The sequence below is a fragment of the Artemia franciscana genome, chromosome 12 (assembly GCF_032884065.1).
Source record: "Artemia franciscana chromosome 12, ASM3288406v1, whole genome shotgun sequence".
Lineage (NCBI taxonomy): Eukaryota > Metazoa > Arthropoda > Branchiopoda > Anostraca > Artemiidae > Artemia > Artemia franciscana.
In genome coordinates this window covers 35,642,743-35,669,818 of record NC_088874.1, presented here as the reverse complement: position 1 = coordinate 35,669,818, position 27,076 = coordinate 35,642,743, and the positions used below count along the sequence as shown (strand labels likewise).

The window sequence follows — 27,076 nt, the reverse complement described above, 5'->3', positions numbered from 1 at the left end:
ACCAAGTGGCATAAAAACTCGTAAAAAACCCTTATCGTCAAGGCCTTGTCATATAAAAGTTGAATTTTACATTTCTCTATCAACAATTTGTCCATAAAACTAAATCCGATAAAAAAAAATAAAAAACTTCTGTCTATGAGAGTAAAGAGCTATATTACATATTGAAGTTTTAATTAATATGACGGTTTAAAATTTTATTTATTTATTTTGGTCTAATAGGAGCTTTTCTAATTATAAAGAAAACACTCTTTCTATAATGAGTGTGTATAAAGAAAACATCTTGCAATAATGTCACGATATCAGTGTCAAAAATATTAAAAATACATTGAAAAAATGCAAGGCTATTGAACATATACAAGAGATTTTGCATGGGGAAGGGGTAGCAGTGATCTTACTGAAGATTTGCAGCTTTTCATGAATAGTAAATAGTATATAGTAAATAGTAAATAGTAAAGGTACTATTTTCATGCAGTTTTTCTCAAACTATTTCTTAATTCATACTTTGTTGAAAAGTTATTCCCAAACTTATGACGTATTTTTTTTTACCTTTTACACTATCAAAAAGAGTGACATAGCGATAACAGAAGAATATTTCGCGGCAGAAAAAAAAGACCAATAGGAGTTAAAAATACAATTTTAAAACTGAGTCTTTCTTAGGATTTTTTTTTTCATTGCCTAAAAAAGTCGCGAAACTAAAAGAAAATGTGCAAGATCAACATTGGGACCTATCAGAATATATATATATATATATATATATATATATATATATATATATATATATATATATATATATATATATATATATATATATATATATATATATATATATACATAAAGTAAGTTAAATAAACATAAAACGTTAGATAATACATAAAATAGAATATCAACATAAAGTAAGAGGAAAATACATTTTAAATATAATAACAAAGCCATTAAACATATTATATATAAATACTGCATTTCAAACATGAAATAAATCCTAGTTAGCAGCATAAAGGTAATATAGAAAAAACAGAGATCGAAGAAAAAATTAAATATACAGTGCGATTGAACTTCTATGATAGCTATCAGTGACTCGGATGTTTGTTGGTTATTACACTTGTAATGATAAATATGAGTTTTCATGATATTTTCCCCTAGAGTAGTTTCAAATGTTTATTTTTAATCCTTTTCATTTCATTTTCTAGTTAAAGTTTTTATTAGAGTAGTGAGTCTTCATATGTAACTTCTGGAGTAAAATGCAAATTTGATTATATTCCATATAATTTTCTAATGTTAAAATTCTTAAGAATACTTTAAAAAAACTAAGCAGGTTTGTAATATGAAAACAAATACAAATGGCCTACACAATAGAACTAGGTAGGACGTTTATAAACTCATAAAAAAAATTCATACTATTTTCCGCGTGTATTTTGTTTCCCCTTTCCTTTAATTTTTTCTAAAACTTAGTTTTGCTTTCTCCAGTTGCTAAAGGCTTCTGGACGTAAAACCAAATATTAGGATATTTTTTACTATTACTAAAAGATTTTCCTCTATCTTATAGTTTATTATATCTGTTTTCTATATTTTCATTTGTATTATTATAAATGGAAAGACAATGTGACCTAAGAAACTGTTTGTCTACTCTCTTGTTAACTGACAAATCCCTTTTTCAGAGACAATGCTGTAGCACTGCCTGTAGTAAAGGTCATAAGGCTTCAATGTTGAGCCCAGGGGCAGGTGTTGTAAGTTTTGTAAGGGGCAGGTCTTGTCAGTTATGCCCTGGGGTCATATAAGGTTTTCATAAAAGGGTCTTTAAAATAGTTCAAAATTATATCTGTTTCTCCCCCCCACAAAAAAGAAAATTATTAACTATATTTTATTATAAAACTTGAGCGACGTGACCCCTGGCCCTCCGCCATGATCCGAACCCCACCCCCTATTAAAAAACTTACTAACAAAATGTTATTCCAAAACTTAAAGAAGCTGATCCCTGGCCCTCCATCCATCCACCCACCAGCTCTAAAAGAAACTCATTTATTTTATTTCAAAAATTATGGGAGCCAACCCTTGGTCGTCCAAGGCACGATCCCTCGGAAAACAACAAAAAAACTTATTAACAATATTTTATTCCAAAATGTATGGGAACGTACTCATGACTCTCCAAGGCCTGATCCCTCTCCCTCAAAAGTTGTTAATGATAGTTTATTCCAAAGCTTACGGGAGCTGGTCCCCGAACTTCCATAGCCCCCCCCCCAAAAGTATTACTGATATTTTCCCAAAGCTTTAGGGGAACTGCCTCTTGCACTAAATGGCCTGCCCCACTCCCCCTGGAAGAACAACTCATTAAGAATATTTTATTCCAAAACTTATGGGAGCTGACCCCAGACCCTTCCTGGTCCGACTCTCCTTCTCCTCCCCCCCCCCCAAAAAAAAAATCCAAAACTTAATGGAGCTGACCTCTGTCCCTCAATACCACCCTTCCCCATAAAAAAAGAACTAATAATGATATTTTGTAAAAGACTAATCGGTGCAGATCCCTGGTTCTCCATGTCTTACCCCCCAAAAATAATATATATATATATATATATATATATATATATATATTGTCACGACATTTTATTCCAAAACTTATGGGAGCTGACCTTGGCCCGCTATGGCCCGACCCAACCCCAAAAAGTTAAACAAAGAATCAGAGCAAACCAACATACTAATATAATGCTACAATGTACTAACATCACTATGCAATGTTAGTATCTTCTTAAAAAATCTTTTACTGCATAATTTACATTCATACAGCCGTTCACCATTTTCATAACAATTATACTATTTTAACAATTAAAACCAATTTACTATCCATTATCATCATTTATATTACGTTCACATGCATCCTCATGTGAACAGTCAAATTACTATTTGTTGAAAACTTTTTATCGCATACTTTACAGTCATATGGTCTTTCACCAGTATGTACTCTCATGTGATCAGTCAAAATATTTTTCTGAGAAAACTTTTTATGGCACAGTTTACACTCATATGGTTTTTCACCAGTATGCACTCTCATATGAATAGCCAGAACATACTTTTGAGAATACCTTTTATTGCAAACATGACATTCATATGGTCTCTCACCATTATGTAGTCTCATGTGATTTGTCAAAGCCTTATTTTCTGAAAACTTTTTATTGCACAATTTACATTCATATGGTCCCTCAGTGTGTACTCTTATGTGATTAGTCAAAACATTTTTTTGAGAAAACTTTTTATTACACACCTTACATTCATATGGTCTTTCACCAGTATGTACTCTTATGTGATTAGTCAAAGTTTTTTTTTGAGAAAACTTTTTGTCGCAAACTTTACATTCATACGGTCTTTCACCATTATGCACTCTCATGTGATTAGTCAAAGTCTTATTTTGTGAAAACCTTTTATCACACACTTTACATTCATATGGTCGTTCACCAGTATGTGCTCGTATGTGAATAGTCAAAACATTTTTGCGGGAGAACATTTTGTTGCATACTTTACACTCATATGGTCGTTCACCATTGTGTACCCTATTGTGTCTAGTCAAGCTACTGCCCGTTGAAAACTTTTTATTGCATATGAGACACTTATATGGTCGTTCAACGTTGTGCATCCTCATGTGAACAATTAAACTACTACTTGCTGAAAACTTTTTATCGCACAATTTACATTCATATGGTTTTTCACCATTATGTACTCTTATGTGATTAGCCAAAATATTTTTCTGAGAAAACTTTTTATTGCACACTTCACATTCATACGGTCGTTCACCATTATGTATTCTCATGTGTCTAGTCAATATATTATTTTGAGAAAACATTTTATGGCACACTTTACATTCATATGGTCGTTCACCACTGTGTGCCCTCATGTGTCTAGTCAAATTAAAACCTGATGAAAACTCTTTAATACACATGCTACACTTGTGAATCTTTTTGCTACGTTTTTGTTCTGAAACATAACCTAAATGTTGTTCCTTCTCATCTCTACATGTCATATTAGGATCTATAGTATTTGAACCAAAGGTAGAATCGGCGTCTAAAGGCAGTGGTACGTAAAGGCACTCAAACGGTTGAAGAGTAATGCTGGGTTCTGTATTTGCACTGGCCAATTGATTAGTAGAAGATAAACCATGTTTGCTTGTGAAGTGCTCCTTGCAAAACAATCGATCCGTTTTAATGCCTGAAATAGGAAAAAGAAATAAGACTCAAGTTGCAGTAGACCTAAAATACAGTATACCTAGCAAATTTCCATACTTCATTAGTTAGTTTTTAATATTGCATGGTTTGGGCCCAGGACCAAACATTTAAACCTATACTCATAAAGACTAAAGAATTTTTAATGATTATGATTTCAACACGATTAAAGATGTCGACCTTTACCACTAAAATGTCGTTTAAGTCCTTTTTTTTCTTCAAGTCCGAGACTATGTGGTTTAAATCTAAACAATTACCTTTTGACCTTCACCACTAAAATGGTCGTTGGTCTTTTTTTTTTTTTTTTTTTTTTTTTAATTCCTTCAAGTTTGAGACTATGTGGTTTAAATCTTAACAGAATAAAACTTTAAAAAAAATTTCAAATCAATATCGTCCGACAAAGTACAAATAGAAAGAACTGAATAATAATAAAAAATAATACTAATAATAGTGATATTTACAAACAAATACAGTAGGAAAAAACGATTGCCGTACTTAGTTTAGAAGGGGGACCTTAAAATAAGGTTAAAAATTTTTACATTTGCTCATTGTATAATTGCATCTCGGTGCCCCCCCCCCCCCAATACCCTAGTTCATGTATATTATCTAATACTACAAACATTAGGTTGAACTAACATTATCAGATTGAATCATGTTTTGGACAGGTTTTGAATCAGTACTGAACTAGCTTTAATGGTGTCAACATCTAAACTAATCGGATTGTTTCTCATTTTCACATACCTGATTGCCTGAGGTATGAATTTTAATCCCACTTGCTAGATCTTGCAGTATTTGGCAAAATACCAGTTTTAATTAAAACTTGTGTGACGGTTTATCAAGGTGTCAGCATCTACGAAACCTGTCTGACTAGTTTTTAGCAAGAAATTAGACACTTCATTTAGCCATCAAGTAGTGAATATTATTAGGAATTCCGATATTTAAAGGCAATCACGCTGCGATAGAGGTGGCGAGAGAAAGATAAGCAGAAGGGGGGTGAGTGAGTTGGTAGCAAGAGCCGGGTGTGCCCCTTAAATTGCGGGGACAAGGTAATCAAACCCTCAGCACTTCCCTTACTTTTCTCGTAAGGAAACCACCAGTAAAATGGGTGATAACCTAGTGCGGAATGCAGTACTGAATTTTATCTCAAGAGCTATGATACCAGGTGTGAAAACAAATGTTTTTACTAGGCGAGGACTCGAGTTTTTCAGCCGTGAAGCGATTTTAGAAGCAAAAGAGATTATCTATCGCAAGTTGGAATTAGGGGAACGTGTAATAAAACACGTAAAGGACGAGGATAACTTGATGGACATTGTGAAGACGTTCGCTCGCTGTGCCAAAGAAAAGAGACAGCTTCCTGAGTTCGTTATTTTTGAGCCCCAAGAAGTTCCGGCCTGCAATGAAGAGATCTCTGCTTGTGTAGTGTCCACTTTCAACGAGATGAATCGCAAGTTCAATGGCCTTCTTGACCGTTTGAACCAGAAACCATTACCGTGGCCTGAAGGCAACCCTGTTGCTGCTCAAGCTAATGAGTCTACTCCTTCTCCTCCGTCTTACTCAGTAGTCTTGAAAAAGCCTCCTCCTACCGTTGTTACCGCAGAAGAAAGGAAAAACTTCCTGTCGAATATTTGTGGTGATGCTTTGAATGATGACGATTTTGAACTCCACCGAGGGAAGTACGAATGGCGCCTCGTAACTAAGAACAAATCTAAAGCAGCAGTGCTAGCAACGTCTATTAACAAAAAATCGCCTGAAACACTGGCAAGCGTTAAAACTCCCACTTTCATCGGTATGATCAAGCTTGTCCCAGCTCATATTAATGGTGATGCGCTTAAGAGAATTATACCGAATTGTGAAAAAGCTGATCAATGTGGCAAAACTAGATCCTTCAAATTATACTTCTCATCCCGCCAGTATCTGAACCACGCCATGAAAAAGCCTCCTAAAATTGACTTGGAGCGGTACCCCATCAAGGAATTTATCTTTCTCCCAAAGCACTGTTTTAACTGCCAGAATTTTGGTCATATTTCTGCTACCTGCTCTAGCCAGCAAATTTGCTCTCGATGCGGAGAAGGAGGTCATGGCTCTAGCCCCGACCAGTTCTGTGGAAACCCTATAGCATGCGCCCTCTGCAAATCAAAACGCCACACTTGCCATTCCTTCAAGTGCCCCACAATAATAAAAATCGTCAGTGAGCTGAAGCGGCCCAATGTCTAATAGCCCAGCCTGTGTCAAAATTACGTCATGGAACATGAACGGAGGAGTCCCCAACAAACTTGCCATAATTCAAAAATATTGTGCAGACTGTGACATTATGTTTATACAAGAACATATGCTCTCTCCTCACAATATTTCTCTCCTAAAGTTCTCGCACAAACTTACTTTTTATTTCGAGCCCGCAAAAATTCGGTCTTTCGGACGCCCCTCCGGTGGCTTGGCAATTATTTGCCACCCGTATATTGAAAGTAAGGTGTTATTTACGCATGATCACTTCTTGGCTATATCTTCCGGCAGTATCGCATTCTTCAACGTACATCTTCCTACAAACTACCATGATGACAAAGCGGAGCGAAAGTTTATGAACGCAGTTCGCGAACTAGCGAAGTGCCTGAAGTCTGTGACCCAGAGAGATTTGCATTGCATAGTCATGGGGGACTTCAACTGCAACCTGCTTGACAGCACGTGTGCCCGTAGTCAGCTTCTAAACGGCATCTTTGATGACAAACTTATCATCCTCCCAAAAGACAGCGATTACTCCTTCGTTCATAATTCTGGGTCCGTTTCAAACATTGACCATACGGCCTGCTCTAAGAATATTAACGGAAGTGTAACTGTTCTAAAAGACGCTGTCTTCGCTGATCACTTACCCCTACTAGCATCTCTAAGCATAAAACCAGCTCTGCGTCAACCCAAGAACGACAAGTGGAAAGTAGTAAGTGAATGGGATAAAATTAATACTACTTTGTATCATCAGGTGCTGAACTCACTTCTTGTAAAGATACGAATCCCCTTCCATTTACTCCAAGTGAATTCGAATTTTGATCCCGCGGATGCGAGAGTACTCATCAATATATTTTGTGCCGAGATTACTCACTCGCTTCTCGTAGCTGAAAAAAAGCAGTTCCTACTAGAAAGGTTAAAATGAAAACAGAAATTCACAAATTCTCGCCAAATCCGGCCCTAGTTAAGTGTTGCAACGATGCTAAGTTTTGGTTTAGAATCTGGCAAGATTGTGATAGGCCCAAATCTGGTCCTGTTAACTCTGTCCGTTTATGGACTAAACGAAAATTTGACAAGCAACTGAAACCTCATCGTACCAAATTAAAAGAAGAGTACTCCTCCAGAATCGTAAGTGACCCAAAACTAATCTGGAAAGCCCGGCTGAGCGAACCGGTCACCAAAAAAACCCATGATTCGATTAGCGAAAAAGATTGGGAATCGTACTTTTCCAACGAATTCAGTGCCCCCGACCCAAATACGTCTAATCCCTTCGCGAACCGGCTAGAATCGGCATTATCCAGCCAGTGTGTCCCTGATTTTGTCGTTACTTACGGAAGCATACATGAAGCTATTTTAAAGCTGAAGAAGAAAAATTCCCGTGGTGTAGACGAAGTGTGCGCTAAATCTGCTACACGGTACTACTATGCTTATTGAATGTCTGACGCTGCTACTCCAGATTATTTTCATCACTGGTATAGTGCCTGACTCTTTTTGTGTCGGTTTGCTCTCGCTCATCCTTAAAAAAGGGAAACCAACAGACCAATGCTCCTCGTTCAGGCCAATCACTATTGCTCCAGTGCTCTGTAAAGTTCTAGAGATCTTAGTCTCAAAAGAAATTCAATATTCGTACCAAATGCCTGACCATCAGTTTGGTTTCCGACCGGGTCTGGGTTGTGCTCACGTTCTCTTCAGTCTTGCCGCTATTCTAGCAGATTCTCACGAATCTGGTGACCCTATAGTGATTGGTACTTTTGATGTGAGTAGAGCGTTTGATTCGTCGATTCACGCTCAGGCCCTTTTAGCCACTTACCAGCAAGGCGTAAACCTCCGTGTCACTAGCGTACCGTACGACATGTATTGCCGTTTAAAAGCGCGTATAAAAATAGGTAACCGCATCACGTCAGTGGTTGTTCCAGTAAACAAAGGTGTCCACCAGTGTTTTAAATGCCCAGGCATGTGTAAATGTTTCATGTATCTCCAAGAATATAAATGTGTCGCTACTTACATGTGCGGACGATCTAAGTCGGAGAGTTTAGATATTAAATCTAAGTCGGTCTATTAGGGGTCTGCAATCGAACTTCTCGACCTGCGTGACGAATGCCGAAAAATCGGCCTGGCTTTCAATACTTCTAAATCTGCAGTTCTTTTTTTCAACGATAGTCCTTCTCAGCCTGAACACCTCCTGCTGGGTAGCGAGTCAATTACCGTTTCATCTCAAGTCGTGTATCTGGGTTTACCCATAGGCCGTAATCATAATGAAATCTCGTGAATATGTATAACGCTGTCGCACTGCCGTATATTCTATATATCGCGCCATTTTGGAATTTATTAACTGACCCCCAAAAACGCAAGCTCCGGTCCCTTTAGTTTAGGTTCGCGAAGTTTCTGCTGCAATGCCCCTTGTGGACGAGAAATACTTATTTTATTGATAAACACAGGATTGCAGACCCCAGTATTGCGGTAAACCAGTTGATTTCTAATTTCCAGGCAAAATGGAACCACCTCTGGCTTAAACATTTCTACAGTTCTTGATTATGTATTTTTCCATGTTGTGTTTTAAATTTCTCTCCATTTTTCTTCTCTTATTTTTTCTCCCTTGTACTCCGTTTTGTTCCATGTGAAAAATACGGGTAATAAATATTGTACTTACTTACTTACTTACTAATCTCCCAACAACTAAGAGGAATCAATGAACTGTGTCTTTAGTCTAGGGCTATATCCAGGAATTGGGATGGTTATGATCAAATTAAACAGGAAGCTCTATCAAAAGTTTTCGAGTTTCAAGTAGGCTGGCCTGCCTATTCAAAGAGAAAGTAGTCCTGCTATCCCCGATGTGTTATCGTGAATATGATTATTTCATTGCAGTTCGCTTTGATAACCTAGTTCATATTAATGTGTACCTCCCTTGCAACCAAAAATCGTTTTCCTCTCTAACCCTTTGTGTTAGTGTTGAGAGTAATGGATTGGATCCTGTTAGGCAATATGAACAGTGATATAAGCTCATTAACGGGCCACCTATTTGACATTAAACAGAAAAATAAGTTGGAATTTAAACGTTTTCTTCGTAAAGTAAGGTACAATGGTGCAGAATATCCCAAGACTTCTAGTCAGCGGAAACAAGTGATTAATGTTGCGAAATTTGATTCACCTCCTACTGCCGATGGGATCGATAATACTTCTTGGATTGATCATTATAAGAAAATTTTGAATATTATGAATTATGCGGTTCATTCTCAGGTTGCTAGCCTCTGTTCTTATGTATTACCTGTGGGAATTTCCCAAGGCCATACAATTTTAAATTTCAACTTCATATTGGTTCGAGATTTGATTCATCATTTGCAGTTATTATTTCAAATTTGTTTGTGTACGTCTTTGTAGCCTGATTCTTTTTTTTTGCGGGAGTGTTACTTCGATTCTTAAACGTGGGAAATATCCGACTAATTGAGCATCATATAGACCTATTACGGTAGCTTGTTCGCTGAGCAATGTTTCTGAATATGTCCAGCTTCCTGAAGTTCTTTCAAAAGTTGATTCTTTGTCGAATCAATTTGGATTAAAACATATTTAGGATGCCAACATGCACATCGAATTCTTACTTCTTTATTAATTCAAGCACAAAAAGACGGATCTGAAGTACATTTGTATGTGTTAGATGTTTCAAAAGCTCAGTTTGTCGGAGTCAACTTTGGTATTGTCTTACCCAGCTTGGAGTGGATTCGTCTGTTATAAATGTCCTTCGTTTTTAGTTCCCAAATTCATATCTTTGACTCAAGTCAGGAGAGACCTTTTTTGGTAATATTCCTATTCGGTCTTGACTTAGGCAGGGAAAGGAGGGGGTTGTCACCACACATTTTTAATGCTTGTTTATACCCTGTGTTTTCTCGTATTTATCCATGGTGTTTTACGGGCCTAACTAAATTATCTTATATTGCATATGCTGATGGCCTATTACTTGTTTGCCGTTCAAAATTCACCCTAACTAAGTCTACCCAGTTTGTTCCTAAACCTTTTGAAAAAATTGGCCTCATGCTTAATTCTGAAAAATGTGAATATTTAGTTTTTATTGCTAGAAACCCAAGTAGTGATTTGAGTTGCGGTTCTTTTTCAGTTAAGCCGGTTCCTGTGTTGCGTTGGCTAGGGATTAGTATCCCCACTTCTGATTCAGCTATCCGTTCTGGTGCACTTGCAAATATTAGGAATACGCTTAAAGCAGGATATGCTAAAATTGTCCCAAACCGTGGCCGACATTCTTGTAAGGCCTAGACTAAACTCTATTCAACATATTGTGACCATTGCATTCTTTTTCTATCAGGTTTGCGCCCATTTTTTAATGCTAGTAAGATGAAGGATATTAGTGCTTTGTATTTCCGTTACTTATATATCTTTTATATATGCCCTGTTGGTATAGAAACCTTAAGATTATTCGAATGTTTAATGCAACTGGTATATTGACGTCTTATAATAAGTTGGACTCCGAGTTAAGAGAAGAGACATGCATACGATAAGGTCTTTTTCATCCTGTCATGCGATTGTTCTGATTTGCATTTGTTGTTATTTATAATTAATATTCGTATAGGAATGTTTTTCTCTTTTTTCGTATGTGTTTTTTCTTTCGTTTTTTGTTACTCCACTTTATCACCACATTAGAGGGTCAGAAATAAAATTATTATTATACAAAGCGTAAGAAGGCATATAAAGTGCTCAGGCAACAATAAAAGAAAAGGATAGGAAAAACTTCTGTGAACACTCGATGGAAAGGGCACATCAGCTAAGATTTCCACCAGCAGTCTTGGCCCAGAAAATCTAAGAAAAGAAAAAAGAGCCACTCCTTTCAAAGGCATTGCCAAAGAGTATCGGTAACTCAAAAGAGTGGAAACTGGCGCCAGTGTAAAATAAAAAAAAATCACTAACGCCATCTAGCGTCTGGCAAAATTAGGCATTTTCTAAGCCTAATTAATTAGCCATGATTTGTCCTTTTCAAACCTAGGCCTACTAATAATTAGGCATAGTAATATATACTACGCCTAATTATGTTAACAAGGCAATTAGGCATAACCCTTTGCCATCGATAGACAAATAGGCTATGCCTTATATATGTCTTTTAAACAGTAGGTTAGCCTACCCTAAACAGCCAAATACTTGATTTTTAAGACTTACACAGAGACTACACCTTTAAGTGATATAAATATACAGATCAGGCCCAAAGAGCATGGGAAACTATGAGTTTTCAATACTATTTGGTTAGGCCTTTACCAATTATCCAGTTCGATTTGAATTTTTTCTACTTATTTAAAGACATTTAATGATTTCGCCAGCGACTACGCTGCGTCTGGCGCTAGAAGTTTTCAACTTCTATCTTTCAATGCTAAATCATCGAAGTTTCCACTCTTATAGTTTCCCGTGCTCTCTGGACATTGCACGGATCAAATTAGGAACCTATTTGGCGGCTATTTTAAGAAGGACGATTATAGGTTGAAATATTTCATTGAGAGTGAAGAAATATCGGTTTAACTAAAGAAAAGAAAATGACACTTTATTCCTGGCTTAGAGGCATACTGAAACTGGAAAAGTACCATGAGCTGCACCTAGTATCACTTCTTTTAACGCTTTTAAGTTGGAGGTATAGTGGAGTAGTATAGTTTTTTGAAGCGGTTCTTCGGTAAGTAGATTTGATGATATTTTGGTAGTTCATGTTGACCTTAGGTTAACATCAAGGCAGGTAACTATGATTAGGTTTAGTAAAGGCTCCTGAAGATACTTATATTTCGTCGTGCGAAAGCAATGGATTTAAATTACACCAGAAAAAGAATGGTTCCAAAAAAGTACAACCAAAGGAACACGGGTGATTGCAATCAAAGCAAATAATAAAATAAACATGGGGCCAATAATGTCAACGTCGATGTGACAGCGGAAAGGGAGAAGGAACCAGGAGATTCTAATGCATAACACCGAGATGGCAAGAGATCTGTATGCACAGGTTAAAGAAGGGTGTGGGAAGAAGTATATCAAGGCAAGAGTGTGTAGAGATGGTCTAAACTATACGGAAAGTCTGACAACAGACCAATTATCACTTGAGGAGCGATGGTAGGAAATTGGTCGATTCCTGCACAAAATACGGCACCTACTTTTGCCGAATCTGTGGAAACCATTTGCGTTTTGTAGGAGTGCATAGAATTGGTAGATTTAAGGATTTTTTTTCAATACATCACTGATAACAGTAGCTGGATACGAATAATGAGAAAAAGCAATTTAGACAAATTAAAACTCTGGAGAAATTCCTGATACAAAGACTCATCCATAAGGATGTTTTTTCAAAGTCATTATATAGGACTGTGTTTACGTATATGCGTCCAATATTTAGCAATGTCTTTTGTTGATTGATGTCGTGTTTTCATGGCACTTGGTATTTACCAAGTGGCATATAGCAATCGCAATTTCTGTCTGTCCTGGTTTTGCTAGTTCGGACACTTCCAGATAAGCTAGGACGATGAAAGTCATCAGGGGTATCAGGGACCAGATCAGATTAAATTAGAAACAGTCTTTTCGCCGATTCGTCCCCCTGAGGGGGGGGGGGTGGAGAGATGGTTAATTCGGAAAAATTAGAAAAAATTCTGTATTTTTAACGTACGAACGGGTGATTGTATCTTAATGAAATTCGATATTTAGAAGGACCTCGTGCTTCAGAGCTCTTATTTTAAGACCTGACAGGATCCGATGACATTGGAGGGGGAAACTGGAAACCATGGAAAACGCTTAGAGTGGAGAGATCGGGATGAAACTTCGCGGGAAGAATAAGCACAAGTCCTAGATACATGATTGACATAACCGGAACGGATCCACTCTCTTTCGGGGAGTTGGGGGTATTTCGGTTAATTTGAAAAAATTAGAAAAATGAGGTATTTTTAACTTACGGATGGATGATCAAATCTTAATGAAATTTGATATTTAGAAGGATCTCATAACTCAGAGCTCTTATTTTAAATCCCGACCGGGTCCGAAAACCGGAAATATTGGGAAACGCTTAGAGCGGAGAGATCGCGATGAAACTCGGCGGGAAGAATAAGCACAAGTCCTAGATACGTGATTGACACAACCAGACCCGATCCGCTCTCTTTGGGAGAGTGGGGCGATTTTCAGTGCTTTGGCGAGTTTGGTGCTTCTGAATGCGCTAGGACGATGGAAATTTGTAGGCGTGTAGGGACCTACAGAAATGAATTGATAACATTTGTTTCCTCCGATTCTACTATCTGGGGAGGGGGGCTGGAGGGATGGGAGATCCTGAAAATTGAGGTATCTTTGTCTTACGAATGGATGATCAGATCTTAATGAAACTTGGTATATAGAAAGATCTTATGTATCAGATGCTTCACTTTCAATTTTAATCGGACCCAGGGGCATAGGGAGGTGGAGGGGGAAACGGAAATCTTGGAAACCGAAATAGCGACGAAGACCACGCTGCCTTTCCATCACAAACAGCAAACACAAGAAGAACAATACGGAATTTCTCAAGACAATGGGAAACAAATTAGAATAAATATTTTGGCCCTATGTCCAAGGGCAGTCCTCAGCACTGCAAAAATATACAAGATGAAGTAACTTGCAACAGGATCAAATCTAAAGACTAAAATGAAAAAATTTCAAACTGTCAGTCCCATTGAATATGTCCTAGTTGAACTTCGCTGAGGTAAGGATGCTGGGACTGTTTTGAAAAATTTTCATTTTAGTTTATTGATTTTATCCTGTTGAAAGTATTATATTGTATATAATAATGTATATGTGTATAAATTATATGTAAGTATAATACAACTAATTGTTATACTTCTCCAATCTCCAGGACTGAATCAAGTGATGAGCTTGTATATAATGTGGGAAAATAATAGGGATCTAATCTTTTATCTGAAACAGTTGCCAAACAGCCAATCCCCTGTAATAAATTAGTGAGAAGTCAAATATAGATTAAAATAGGATTTTTGTACATCTAGAAAATGAGCATTAAATCAATTTCTAATTTCCTCTAGAATCAGAAGCAGATTGGTAACAGCAATACTTGTTGGACACCTTGCTTGCCCCAGACATACAAGGTGTTTTCAGTGAATTTTTAATGAAATTTGAAAGTCTGGTTTATATTGAACAAAGTTTTTAAAAACATTTTATCGACATCATTGATTTTAAAATTACCCATCAAAAGCAAGGAGCCATATTTTCAAAGAAGGGGGAAGTCATCCCCCGAAAACCATACCATCAAATTTAGAAGGAAGGACTAGAGTGAGACAAAGAAAGGCGGAAGAAGGCATGTTTTACAGACAAAATAGGATAGATTCCGAAAGATTTTTTTTACTGACCATCTCTCAGGGGGCAAATCGAAAGCAGATCCTCTAGGAATTGTTCATAGAATAAGATTTAAAGGAAAAAAAGAATATCAGGGAAGGATAAGAAAGGCTGAAGGCTCGAACAGATAGGAGTTGAAATGTATGGTCATATTTGATTTCAGGAGGGTTCATGCTGCATATATGTTTAAATCTGCTTAGATTTAAAGCATAAACATAGATTTTCGGATCAAACACCTTAAAAACGTGCATTCATGCACACAAGATTTTATAATTTATGGATAAAGGCTTTGGATATTGCAAAAGGTACCTTCATTATAGTCAGTAGCTGACTCTACTTTCAGACAATTCAAATCATCTTCTGCCTTTATAGATTCCGTTGACCCGCTAATTGAAGGGTGTCTTTCTTGTTCAGGTGATAAATAAATCCTTTCAAATTCAAAACGCTGTTCATTTTCATTGAGAAAATTGTCTTCAACTTCTGAAAGAAAATTATATATAAATTCACAGGATCCATTTCTATTAATTGTTTCATCTAAGACAGAGTTGAAAATTACTTATTATGTAGACCGAACCAGTTAGAGCTTAAAGACGAAAGAAGACCAAGGAGACCTATATAAGGCCCAAAAAATTTTGAACACGAATTTTTTTAATAAATTTAGCTGATCCCCTGAGATTTGCAGGGTATGTTGACAGGACCAATGAGGAACTCATTGACGAGAAACATTTTGGAAGCAAATGTGGTTGTTTTGATTGATGGTCTCTGAATTTTTAAGTCAACAAAATAGAGTTGTTTTTATAAATGGCTGTGACACAAATTTAAATACAGAAGGACAAATTTACAACAAAACAGATCATGAAAAGATTCTTTTTATGTTTAACAATGCATTATGATACACACATATTCAATGTTTGTCTAAAGTATAGCGTCTGCTTCATAACAGACCAAAAATTGTTTTTGAAGAACAGGTCCTTGTAAAACTGTAAAATTAAATTGAACGTCAGATATTTAATAACTGTGTTTAAACAATTTCTTTAGTCTTTAGTATCAGGATGAGTTTCAATTAGTATTAGGATTTCCTTCTTTTTTGTCAATCTTTTAACAAATAAAAGCCTAACTCTTCAAGATGCACATTGAGTTTAATAAATAACTGACAGCCTTGACTAGCATTAGTATTTTATTTTGTCGTTGTTGATTTTACGATAAAATTTCCTACTCGAAATATAAACTGTTTTTGGTAAAGTGGTAATGATGAATTGGCCTTTAGAGAATTTAAGAAGACTATAATAAGTAATTTCTGCTCGTTTGGGTTTCATCTTTTCTTCTGCAGCAGCATGTTATTTTTCGGTTTAATGTGACTTTTCATTTCTATTTATGTTCACCTCTTGTTTCAGTTTTTTGTTTATAGTAATTTCTGTTCAGCAGAGAATGGCTCTTACTTTTAATTAAAAAAACAAAAAAAAAAAACACAAATTTTATAAACGACTATAATTGGTGAGTAAGGAGAGTTAGCTAATCAAAACTAGTATTTAGGGATACTTGAGTATAGAGGATCAAACGACCTCTGATATTAAAGATTTTTATCAAAAATTTCCACGTGTTCATAGCAAGGTAAGAGAAAGTTTACTTTGAAGATATCTTCAAAGGTCTGGGAGGAGCAGTTACCTCCCACAATGGGGGGTTAAAATAATTCAAAATAGGCTATGTGTATTCAGATTGTCAAAAGAGTGTTTGTATAATATTTACAGTAGGCTATGTGTATTCAGATTGTCAAAAGAGTGTTTGTATAATATTTACAGTAATTTCTGTTCAGCAGAGAATGGCTCTTACTTTCAATTGAAAAAAAAAAACACAAATTTTATAAACGACCTCTGATATTAAAGATTTATCCTGTTTCTGTGGATGCTTGAATTATTCAGGCTTATCTTAGTTTTGACAAGATTTGACTAGGTTATGGGGGCATACAAAGGTCTGGGAGGAGCAGTTACCTCCCACAATGGGGGGTTAAAATAATTCAAAATAGGCTATGTGTATTCAGATTGTCAAAAGAGTGTTTGTATAATATTTACAGTAATTTCTGTTCAGCAGAGAATGGCTCTTACTTTCAATTGAAAAAAAAAACACAAATTTTATAAACGACCTCTGATATTAAAGATTTTTATCAAAAATTTCCACGTGTTCATAGCAAGGTAAGAGAAAGTTTACTTTGAAGATATCTTGAGCATATATTTATAAAACAGTAGTTGATTTCCCTTAAAGTTATTATTTAAATAATTTCTTTTGGAATGGGGGGGGGGTATATTTGATAACGTCAAATCTAAGGTGTAAAAAGCCAACTATGTGAACAATATAGGGTATCATAGGCTGTGTAGTGGCACTGCCTAAATAAAGAATGACATGGGTACAATGTAGGCTATTATTTATTTTATTTTTTTTAGACCAGGATACTTCGAGTAGAAGGAGTTGAAGAAACTTTGAAAAGAGCTCATTTGATTGGAAATTGAAAGAGTTAGTGTCATTTTTAATCATCGGAAGTGACTGGGGTCCCACACATCCATCATCTTCAAATTTTCAAGTTTATTCATTCAATCAAAATTTTGAGATAGCCATTTTGTTCAGCATAGTTGAAAGGTCCCAAAATTATGTCATTGAGGATGAAAACTCCCTAGAGTCCTTAAGGCAAAGGTTGCAGGCATGTCCCAGGGGCAAATAAGGTTCTTATGGCCAGGGTGGTCAAACAAGCTTCGAAGGGGGCCAATTGGATTTGTAAATTGAAGTTCTAGTGCCCTTTTTAATATTCAAAGTGTTTGGGATGGCAGATATCTCCCCAAAGGTCGCGTTTTCCCGGAATGCATCTGAAAGAAATTTTGATATGGCCATTTGTTGTTGCAGAAACTTCCCTTTTTAAGCCTTTAAGAGAATGTTGAGGGAAGTGTTGAAATAAATCAAAGAAGTTTATGTGTATACAGATTGTCAAAAGGGCATAACTCAGGACAGAAGCAGCATACTAATTTGGATTTTCCGGAGATAATAGGGAATATGATCAAAAAGGCAGTATTTGTATGCTACCAATAAATACTACAACTACCACTACTACCACACTACTCCATTTAGAATATTGAGTCAAAAGACACTACGTGCATGCACATTTTCAAAAGAGCATATCTCAAGAACTGATTTGGGTATTAAGTTGGAACTTTCAGAGAATGCTTGAAAGGGAAGATCATCTGAACAAAAGGCAATATGTGCACACTACTGCTAATACTGCTACAGTATGTCAATTTGGAACTTTCAGGAAATGATAAGGGATATGATCAAAAACCAGTATTTGTATGCTACCAATACTGCTACAACTACTGCCACTACTACCACACTAGTCCATTTACAATATTGAGGCGAAATTTGAACTAAATCAAAAGACGCTACGTGCATGCACATTTTCAAAAGAGCATATCTCAAGAATTGATTTGGGTACTGAGTTGAAACTTCCAGAGCATGCTTAAAGGGTAAAATCATCTGAACAAAAGGCAATATGTGCACACTACTGCTAATACTACCACTGCTTCTGTAACTACTTGCTAAGGCTAAGAGCTTTGATATGAAATTCTTAGAATTATATGGACATACAAGTTATCAAAAGGACATATCAGCAATATATTAGCGATGGCTAATTATATTAAGTTAAATATTCCAGGACTTGATGAGAGAGATTTTCTACTGATCAAAAGGCAATATGGTAAGACTACTGCTGCTACTAGTACTACCGTTATTACTATTAATACTACTGCTAGTAATAACACTACTATTACTGTGGCTAATATTAAAACTAGGACAACAGTATAAAGGGGAAGATTTCAAAGAATGTTTAGGGGTAGTGGACCGAATCACAACACGCCCTCTACATGCAGAATGTCAAAAGAGCGTAACAGCAATATCTTAGGAACAGTTTGGTTTGTTAAGTTGAAACTAACAGGGCTTGCTTAGGGAATGTTGAACTAACCAAAAAAAAAAAAATTGCATCCCAATGCTACAACTTCTACTCATACTACTACTACTGCTACTATTGATACTACTTCTATTATTACTACTGCCACTAAAGCTCAGGCTATTGCTATTATTTCTGCAACTACTACTACTACTACTGCTATTAAAACTAAAGATTTTGTTTGTGTGTCTTACTCTGTCACTAGGGCTACAATCCCTGCTTTGTTTTGTTGATGGGTCAGAAATAAATTGATCGATTGAATGATTAAGGCGACAAATTTAGCATGTATTGAAATTTTATGGAACTATGTCGACACACACTATGCTCAGACAGGTTGTCAAGAGGACGTATCAGAAATTCTTCAGGAACAGTTGATGGTATAAAGTTGAAAATTTCACCATGCATTGAAGAGGATGTTGAAGAAACCAAAGTTGCTATGCGGACACTGCTACTAATGCTACTAGCCTACAACTATTGCAGCTTTGCAAGCTAAGGGTTTTTAAGGTTGAAGCCTTTAAGGAGTATTTAGGCGGATGTTGAACTAAATAAAAACAAACTATGAGCATGTGGACTTTCAAAAAGCTGAAAAAGCAATATCTCAAGAACGACTTACATTATTAAGTTACAACTTTAAGGGCAAGTTATGGCGGATTTTGAACTAGTCAGAAGGTACAATGTGTGTACTATTAACACTACCACTATAGGAACCCATTGTTTCATTATAAACATTTGCTTTGGTTTTGTGTTCTAAAGTTATTACAATCAGTGCTGGAAGTTTTTGTTTTATAATATGAGTTTTTCTTATTTATTTTATTGTTTATATATAATTTTTTTTCGTTGTTTTAATTGTCGTGGTTTCTTTTTGTTTGTGATGTCTTAAAAAAGTCTTAAATTGTCGGTTGTATTTTTTTTGCCGTTGAGAAAGGCTCCCGGACGTGAGGCCGAAATATTCGGAGTATTTTTATTTTTTTACTTAAAGTGTAGTTTTTATATTTTATTTTTTGTTCACTGCTTTGTCGAAATTAAACCCGTTTTTTCTTTGCTCAATTTTTGGTAAATGGTAAAACAGTGTGGTCTTAGAAATTACTTAAAATCTTTTGGGAATGTCAAAAAGCATACATAGAATCTATTGGGAATGATGATAAGTTCTAGTTTTCAGGTTGACTTGAGGAGATATAAAATTAAAATTCTCCAACATACAAATAGCAAGCCAAAATACGGATTCTTATTTAAAAAAAAAAAGGTATAAAAAAGTCCATGATAAACACTATGACAATAAAAAACAAACATCAATTAATTAAAATATTTCTAGAAAACAAATTTTAAAACAAAAGTTAATAACTCTGTTAAGCCAAGAATGAGCAGAAATGAAGTCGAATAATCTTCCAAGCATAAAAATACCACAAATCACCAATATAAATAAATAAAGTAAAAAAAATAGAAATTACAATAACAGCCAAGTCAAACTTAAGACAAGCAAAAATTAATATGATTAAGGCAGATAACCCCATGCCAGCTCAAGACCAGAAACTTTTTACATGTGACTGAAACAAAAACACATTTTAATTATTTTCCCTGTTTTACTTTAATTAGTAAAGAATAATTAAAATTCTAAGGAACAGATATCACTATATGTAAATTAAACAGATGAACTAGTTCTTTTTGTGTTTTTTTTTTTTTTTTTTCATTAAGGTACAAATTATGATCTGGTCTTGAGAAGGCATACGGTTATCAGCCCTTCTCATGTCCACTTTTGCTCGTTTTGAGTTTAACTTGGCTATTTAAAGTGACTTCTGTTTGTTTTGAGTTCTATTTATTTATCTGTAGTGATTTTTGGTAGTTTTATGGTTAGAATATTATTTGACTTTATTTCTTCTAATTTTTGGCTTCATGGAGCTCCCTACTTCTTTAAAAAACCTAATTTGTGGAAAAACTTTTTAAAACTAATAACAGAATAAAAAACACAATAAAATAATTAAAAACTTCACATAATTCCTTGATTCCAGCAGATAAAAATTCAAAACGTGTGGAAAAAGTACCTATCAGAAACAAATTCCACTGTGAAGAAAAAATGAGTTGGGCAGAATTTTCCGAAGTAGCACAAACTTCTGCTTATCAGAATCAACCATATTCAATGTGTATGACACAAAGTATTGAACTTTATACAAACTCTACTATATATAAGAATATTTCACGGATTTAGTCTCAAGCCAGGGAATAAAAGCAAGTCAAAAGAATTACGTTTTATGAACTTTCTATTTTCATTGTTCTTTTTTCATTGACCATTTTACAAACTCTATAAACTCTATAAAAACAATATATGTTGTTCTTTTTTTGGTAGGATGTGATGGCTAAATAACAGCCAATTCATTAGTGTTCATAACTATGTATAACTCTATAAAATATGAACAGTTTCTAGTGCAAAACTTCAAATAGCTCAAAACTTAATGGCTTTAAACTTTTAATTTACCTTGTTTCACAGTAGCATAGCTAGAAGAAGTGGTTGTATCCATAGTTCCATCAATTAACAGAAATACTCAGTTATCTCAGGTTTTTATCTCAGAAATACTCAGGTTTTTAGAAATACTCAGAAATACTCGGGTTTTTAAAACTAATAACAGAATAAAAACACACAATAAAATAATTAAAAACTTCACAATCCCCAGCATAATTTCTTGATTCCAGCAGATAAAAATTCAAAACGTGTGGAAAAAGTACCTATCAGAAACAAATTCCACTGTGAAGAAAAATGAGTTGGGCAGAATTTTTCAAAGTAGCACAAACTTCTGCTTATCAGAATCAACCATATTCAATGTGTATGACACAAAGTATTGAACATTTCACAAACTCTACTATATATATAAGAATATTTCACGGATTTAGTCTCAAGCCAGGGAATAAAAGCAAGTCAAAAGAATTACGTTTTATGAACTTTCTATTTTCTTTGTTCTTTTTTTGGTAGGATGTGATGGCAAAATAACAGCCAATTCATTAGTGTTCAAAACTATGGTTAACTCTATAAAATATGAACAGTTTCTAGTGCAAAACTTCAAATAGCTCAAAAATTAATGGCTTTGAACTTTTAATTTACCTTGTTTCACAGTAGCATAGCTAGAAGAAGTGGTTGTATCCATAGTTCCATCAATTAACAGAAATACTCAGTTATCTCATCTTGAACCACATTATGCTTCTTATGGATTGAAATTTCCAAATTCTGAAAATCAATAAAATGTCAATATACTATAGGCTACTTAACAAGTCCTGCACAAAAAATAAAAAAATCACAGAAAAAACTGAAAACTCTCATTCTTATTAAACAGTTTCTGTATTGCCTTATTTTTCTTTATATTTATATTTTTTCTACTTTTTATATTTATATTTTTATATTTTTTATATTTATATTTATATATTTTTATTAATATTTTTTATATTTTTCTTAATTTATAAAATTAATTCTTATTTGGCAGGTGTATATAGCCTTAATTGAGGAAGAATTTGTCAAATAGCATAAAATGAGGTATTACCATACTAATATTCATTGTTCTATGTTTTGATAATACACAGAAAAAATCTTGTAGTACCAGAAGGTTTTTCACTCTAAGGCAAACCTTAGAGTGAAATCTCTGCCTGGCTGTTAATATAAGTTGCTAAATATTTTAATCTTCTAGCAAAGAAACTTTCAATTTGGCGGGAAGTCAGTGAGTTGGGGGGGAGGGGTACACTTGAAAAGACTCTCTTGGATAAAAACTTGGTTGCCTGAATTATTATTGGCTTTCTGGGTAAAAAAATCAAGATTACTATAACCTAGCCCCATCCCATTTTCCAAGTGCGTAGATAAAGTCCTGGTGGTTGGAGTTTAACCCCCCCTGCCAGAAAACACCTTATCATGGAGAATAGGCATGTCCCCTGCAAAAAAAAGGCCTCTGTTGAAAATACCCAACATGGAAAATAAATCCCTGCCAAATGAAAATTATTCCCAAAAAATTTGTCCCCACTGAAAGTTCCCCTGGATAATCCCTGTGCCTTGTAGAAAACTCCCCCACAAAAACGTTTGCATGTTTCCCAATAACAAATACTGTCTGCAAGCAATGGATAATTTACAAAAATTAGGGGATTGAAAGCAGTTGACTTTTTGGGAATCACCAAGAGCTTCAATGGTCTCTTGGAAGTTATGTTCAATTATCTATCTTTACCCTTTTGTTTTTCAGAGGGCACTGACCTTCAATCATACTTTAAAATCTTTATGTTACAAAATTAAAGTCTAATTATGTGCATGCCTAGGTAATGAGCTATTGAGAAAGAAACATGTTAACAAAATTATTCTTACTTTTTAATATGTGGAAAAAACTAGCTTCCATGGCTACATGACTCCATAGAATGAAGCAAACATCAAACAAATCTTAAATTTACCTCCCTTTTGATGTTAGCAGCCAATGTCAAAATAACATGTTAAGGATAAAACAATGCAATACCTCAGTAAAATCCTAATTGCAAAATAATGTCAAAATAACACACTAAGGATAAAACAACACAATACCTCAGTAAAATCTTACTTGCAAAATCATGAGAGGTTACCTTTCTTTTGATAAAAGTTACCTCCCTTTTGATGTTAGCAGCTAATGTCAAAATAACAACTAAGGATAAAACAACACAATACCCCAGTAAAATCCTAATTGCAAAATTGTGAGATCCTGGTTTCACAACAGATTCTAGTTTTGAGTTTTGGTTAGAGGGAGGCCAAACATCCCACAACAAACAAGTATATAAGAAAGCCAGAAAGTTTTAACAGGATCAGTCCTAGATATTTTGATGAAGGATAAAGAACCAAGTCTTAAAGTCAAAGTGCTTTATGTGAAGTTGTATGTAAGTACTGAAATAAAGTTACTGTTTATTAATCCTCTTTGTTTCTGAACCCTGGCATCAAGTACAGTTCCTACAGTCTCTAGGTATGTTCCCAAGGGAATCTACATGATTTGGGAGATCTGAGTATCAATAAAATGATTCAATCATTGAGAACATCTGGATTTATTATCAGTATACTTTGTTCCTAACTCCCCTCCCATGATATCACTTTATTTTAGATATCCCATGTGTTATATCAGTATCATCTTCATCGACATTCAAAGGTAACTTGCAGCAACATCTGTTATAAATATACCTCCTCAATGAGGATAAACAACCCCCCCCCCATAACAAGGGAAACAAATACTTAAACCACTCATCCTGTCTGAAGAAACTGAAACCCTCCACTCTTGTCTACAGATGTAAAAGATGTGATATTATTATGATGCATAAGCTCCTGAATTCTAACTCTCCATTAAATAAGCCATTTCAATTTGACCTGTCTGCCAGAACTAGGGGGCATAGTTGGAAACTATATCAGAAGAGAGCTGCCTCTAGACTACACTATAACTTCTTCACTAACAGAATACCAAGTTTGTGGAATTTGCTCACCAAAGAAGCAGTCACTACCCCAGTACTGCTGCCTTTAAAAGAGCCATTAATGGAGAATGGTCATCAAAACTATGGCAAACTGAGTGGGACGCTATTGAAACATCCAACCATTGTCATCACTAACCAGCAATACTACAGGATTTAATCCTTATTTTGCTGGACAATGTGATTTAAGGTAATTCTAGTTTAGCTACTTCTTGCTATAATGAAAAGTTGTTAGGTTAGGAAATTGAAACTTTCAGAGATAGATCTATAGACTAAAGTACTGTCCAAGGAAGTTATTTTGAAATACCTTTCTTTACTCCTACTCCCTGTAGAGGGCATTGACCTTTAAAAATCTTAATGGTATAGAAGTGAAGGTAAATTTATAGCAGACAGTATTAATGGTTTTTGTATAAAGTGAATATACCACTTGATGCCTTTTTTTATACTCTTTACAAATATAATAATTGCTTATACCGGAAATTCAGATTTAAGCACTTTTTGACCTCTTAAAAATGACCTAATTAAGGGGTATAAAAAGGCTTTAAAACATTGGTCTCAGACTTTAAAACATTGGACTCAAACTTACTGTTTCATTATAAATCCATTTTTTTAATGTTCTATTATCCACAAGCACTGATTTTCCATGATTAAATTGGATAAATAAATTTTATCAATGTTATGGCATTTTCTTCTTCCTTGTCGCCAAAAAACTAAAGCATGCATTTTTGGTCTTTTTTACAAAATAATGGGATATTTGAAATTGCAAATCTGTAAGTTTAGAAACAAATTTGGGCTATATATTAGCACATCAGGGGGGGGGGTAAAGCATAGCATATATTAAATATACAAACTAACCATTGCTGCATTTAATATAGGTAAATTTATAGCAAACAGTATAACTGGCATTTGTAATAGCCAGCTTTCATATTTTTGACCAAAAACACATGCTTTTATTTAAAATTCAATGTCAATGAAGAAGAAAATGTCATAGCATTGGAAAAATTAATTTATCAAAATTAATATTAGAAAATCAGTGCTTGTGGATTATATAACATTAAAAAATGAATTTATAATGAAACAGTAAGTTTGAGATCAATGTTATAAGGTATCTAAGGTTTGAGGCCAATTTTCTTAGCCTTTTTTATACCCCATATTTAGGTCATTTTTAAGAGGCCAAAAAGTGCTTAAATCTGAATTTCTAGTAGAAGTGATTATTATATTTGTAAAGAGCATAAAAAAAGGCATAAAGTGGTATATTCACTCTATATGAAAGCCAGTAATACTGTTTGCTATAAATTTACCAAAGTGAAATTCTGCAAATCAGATCTTCTGCTTAAATAAAGAACTAAAAAAGTATTTTCTGATTCACAACTTTGTTCAATTCTTATGAGGTTTTAAAGATCTATAGATGTTTCTCCTAAATTTAGAAAAACCCATTGGTATGCTTAAAATTCTGCTTAAGTAATGGGAATTGTATTTTCAGAACTAAAACCAGGAGAAAAGAAACTGATAACATAAAGTTAAGGTAAAATGTTGTTTAGTCAAAATTTCAATATGTAGGCTATCTGTTGAGAAGGCAAATTTTTAAGGCTTGGAAACAAAAGAGAGTTAACTTAGAAGCTTGGCAATACCTTCCCATAGTACATTTTTGGCCCTGGATTCAATATTGTTCATTTGCTTGACCTAACCCTTAATCAAGATAGCAAACAGTAGAAAAACTAGAATTTTTACCAAATATATAAAGGAATCATTATTTTCAGAAGTCCTAGAACATTTAAAACTGGATTTAGAAGAAACACAATTATCATATACAGAAAGAGGATAAAAAATAGCATCAAGTGGTATGTTCACTTTACTTACATGTCAATTATATAGACTGCTCAATATTTACCCAACAGTAGAATGTATAGTATTTTACAATAGGCTACCTGGACAAGGTTGTGCATTCAACATAGGATACATATTGATTAAAATACAATAGGCTATGTGTTGTTACCAACTATAGACAACACGCTTTTGAAATTAGAAATAATGTAACATATGTAGCCTATTATGATGATGAAGATTAACTGGTAATTAAGACTAGGCTTAGTTTTCCAAAATTTAAATTCAGAAAATGAGTGAGTTCCAGGAGCTTACTGAAACAACCAAATGGTTAGTATTCCCATTCCTAGTGGGAAAATGGTTACTGGTCAATCCACTGAGAATGAGCATTAGTACAAGAATAGTTACTGTCCAGATCAAGCCCTGGAAATGAGCTTGCCAGTGAGTGCAACTCAAGAGGAGAAAATTTCTCCTTATTCTGCCTTAAAAGCCTACACTGAATAGACTGTTTTTGGGGGTTGGAGGTGTCCAACGAATGGGTCTTATGTTTTATAGGTCAACAGCTAAACTTTCAACCAGGGCTGCCAAATTTTGTTTAAAGAGTGTGTCATATTTTTTCCGAAAATGTGTTTTTTGTGTCATATCAGATTCCATAATGTGTCACAAAATGTGTTATATTTTTAAAAACACATACTGTTTTAGTAACAAACAATTTTTAAAAACAGTATTTGTAAAAACAAATACTGGAGAAAAACCTTTCAAATGTGATATTTGTAAAAAATGTTTTACTTATAGTTGTGGTTTGTCTAATCATCTAAGAAGTCATACTGGAGAAAAACCTTTCAAGTGTAATATTTGTAAAAAATGTTTTACTTATAGTTGTGGTTTGTCTAATCATCGAAGAACTCATCCTGGAGAAAAACCTTTTGCTTGTGATATATGTGACAATACATTCCGCTATAAAGTAGACCTATTCATTCATCAAAGAACTCATACTAGAGAAAAGTCTTTTGAATGTAAAATATGTGACAAAACATATACCCAAAAAGCAAATCTAACTATTCATCAAAGAACGCAT

At 34.7% G+C, this 27,076-nt stretch overlaps 1 protein-coding gene across 6 annotated transcripts; it reads right to left on the bottom strand.

Annotated features, from left to right (window-relative positions):
* Positions 1-185: 185 nt before the first annotated feature.
* LOC136034044 (zinc finger protein 345-like) lies at positions 186-26,592 on the bottom strand. 6 transcript variants are annotated; one of them, XM_065715120.1, is made up of 4 exons: positions 26,314-26,592; positions 21,827-21,949; positions 15,060-15,230; positions 186-4,191 (listed from the first exon to the last, which is right to left on the bottom strand). In XM_065715120.1, the coding sequence occupies exons 2-4, from the start codon at positions 21,867-21,869 to the stop codon at positions 2,849-2,851; spliced, it is 1,557 nt and encodes a 518-aa protein (XP_065571192.1). In that variant the 5' UTR covers positions 21,870-21,949; positions 26,314-26,592; the 3' UTR covers positions 186-2,848. The 6 variants fall into 6 exon arrangements, with proteins under 6 accessions (XP_065571192.1, XP_065571194.1, XP_065571193.1 ...); XM_065715122.1 differs by having other exon boundaries at positions 26,395-26,592; XM_065715121.1 differs by having other exon boundaries at positions 26,407-26,592.
* Between the last annotated feature and the right edge of the window lie 484 nt (positions 26,593-27,076).

Coding starts and splice junctions, on each gene's coding strand:
- LOC136034044 (XM_065715120.1), bottom strand. CDS start 21,869: ATGGATACAACCACTTCTTCTAGCTATGCTACTGTGAAACAAG. Junction 15,231..21,826: donor CTATGCTACTGTGAAACAAG/GTAAATTAAAAG, acceptor ATTTTCTTTCAG/AAGTTGAAGACAATTTTCTC. Junction 4,192..15,059: donor AGCTACTGACTATAATGAAG/GTACCTTTTGCA, acceptor TTCCTATTTCAG/GCATTAAAACGGATCGATTG.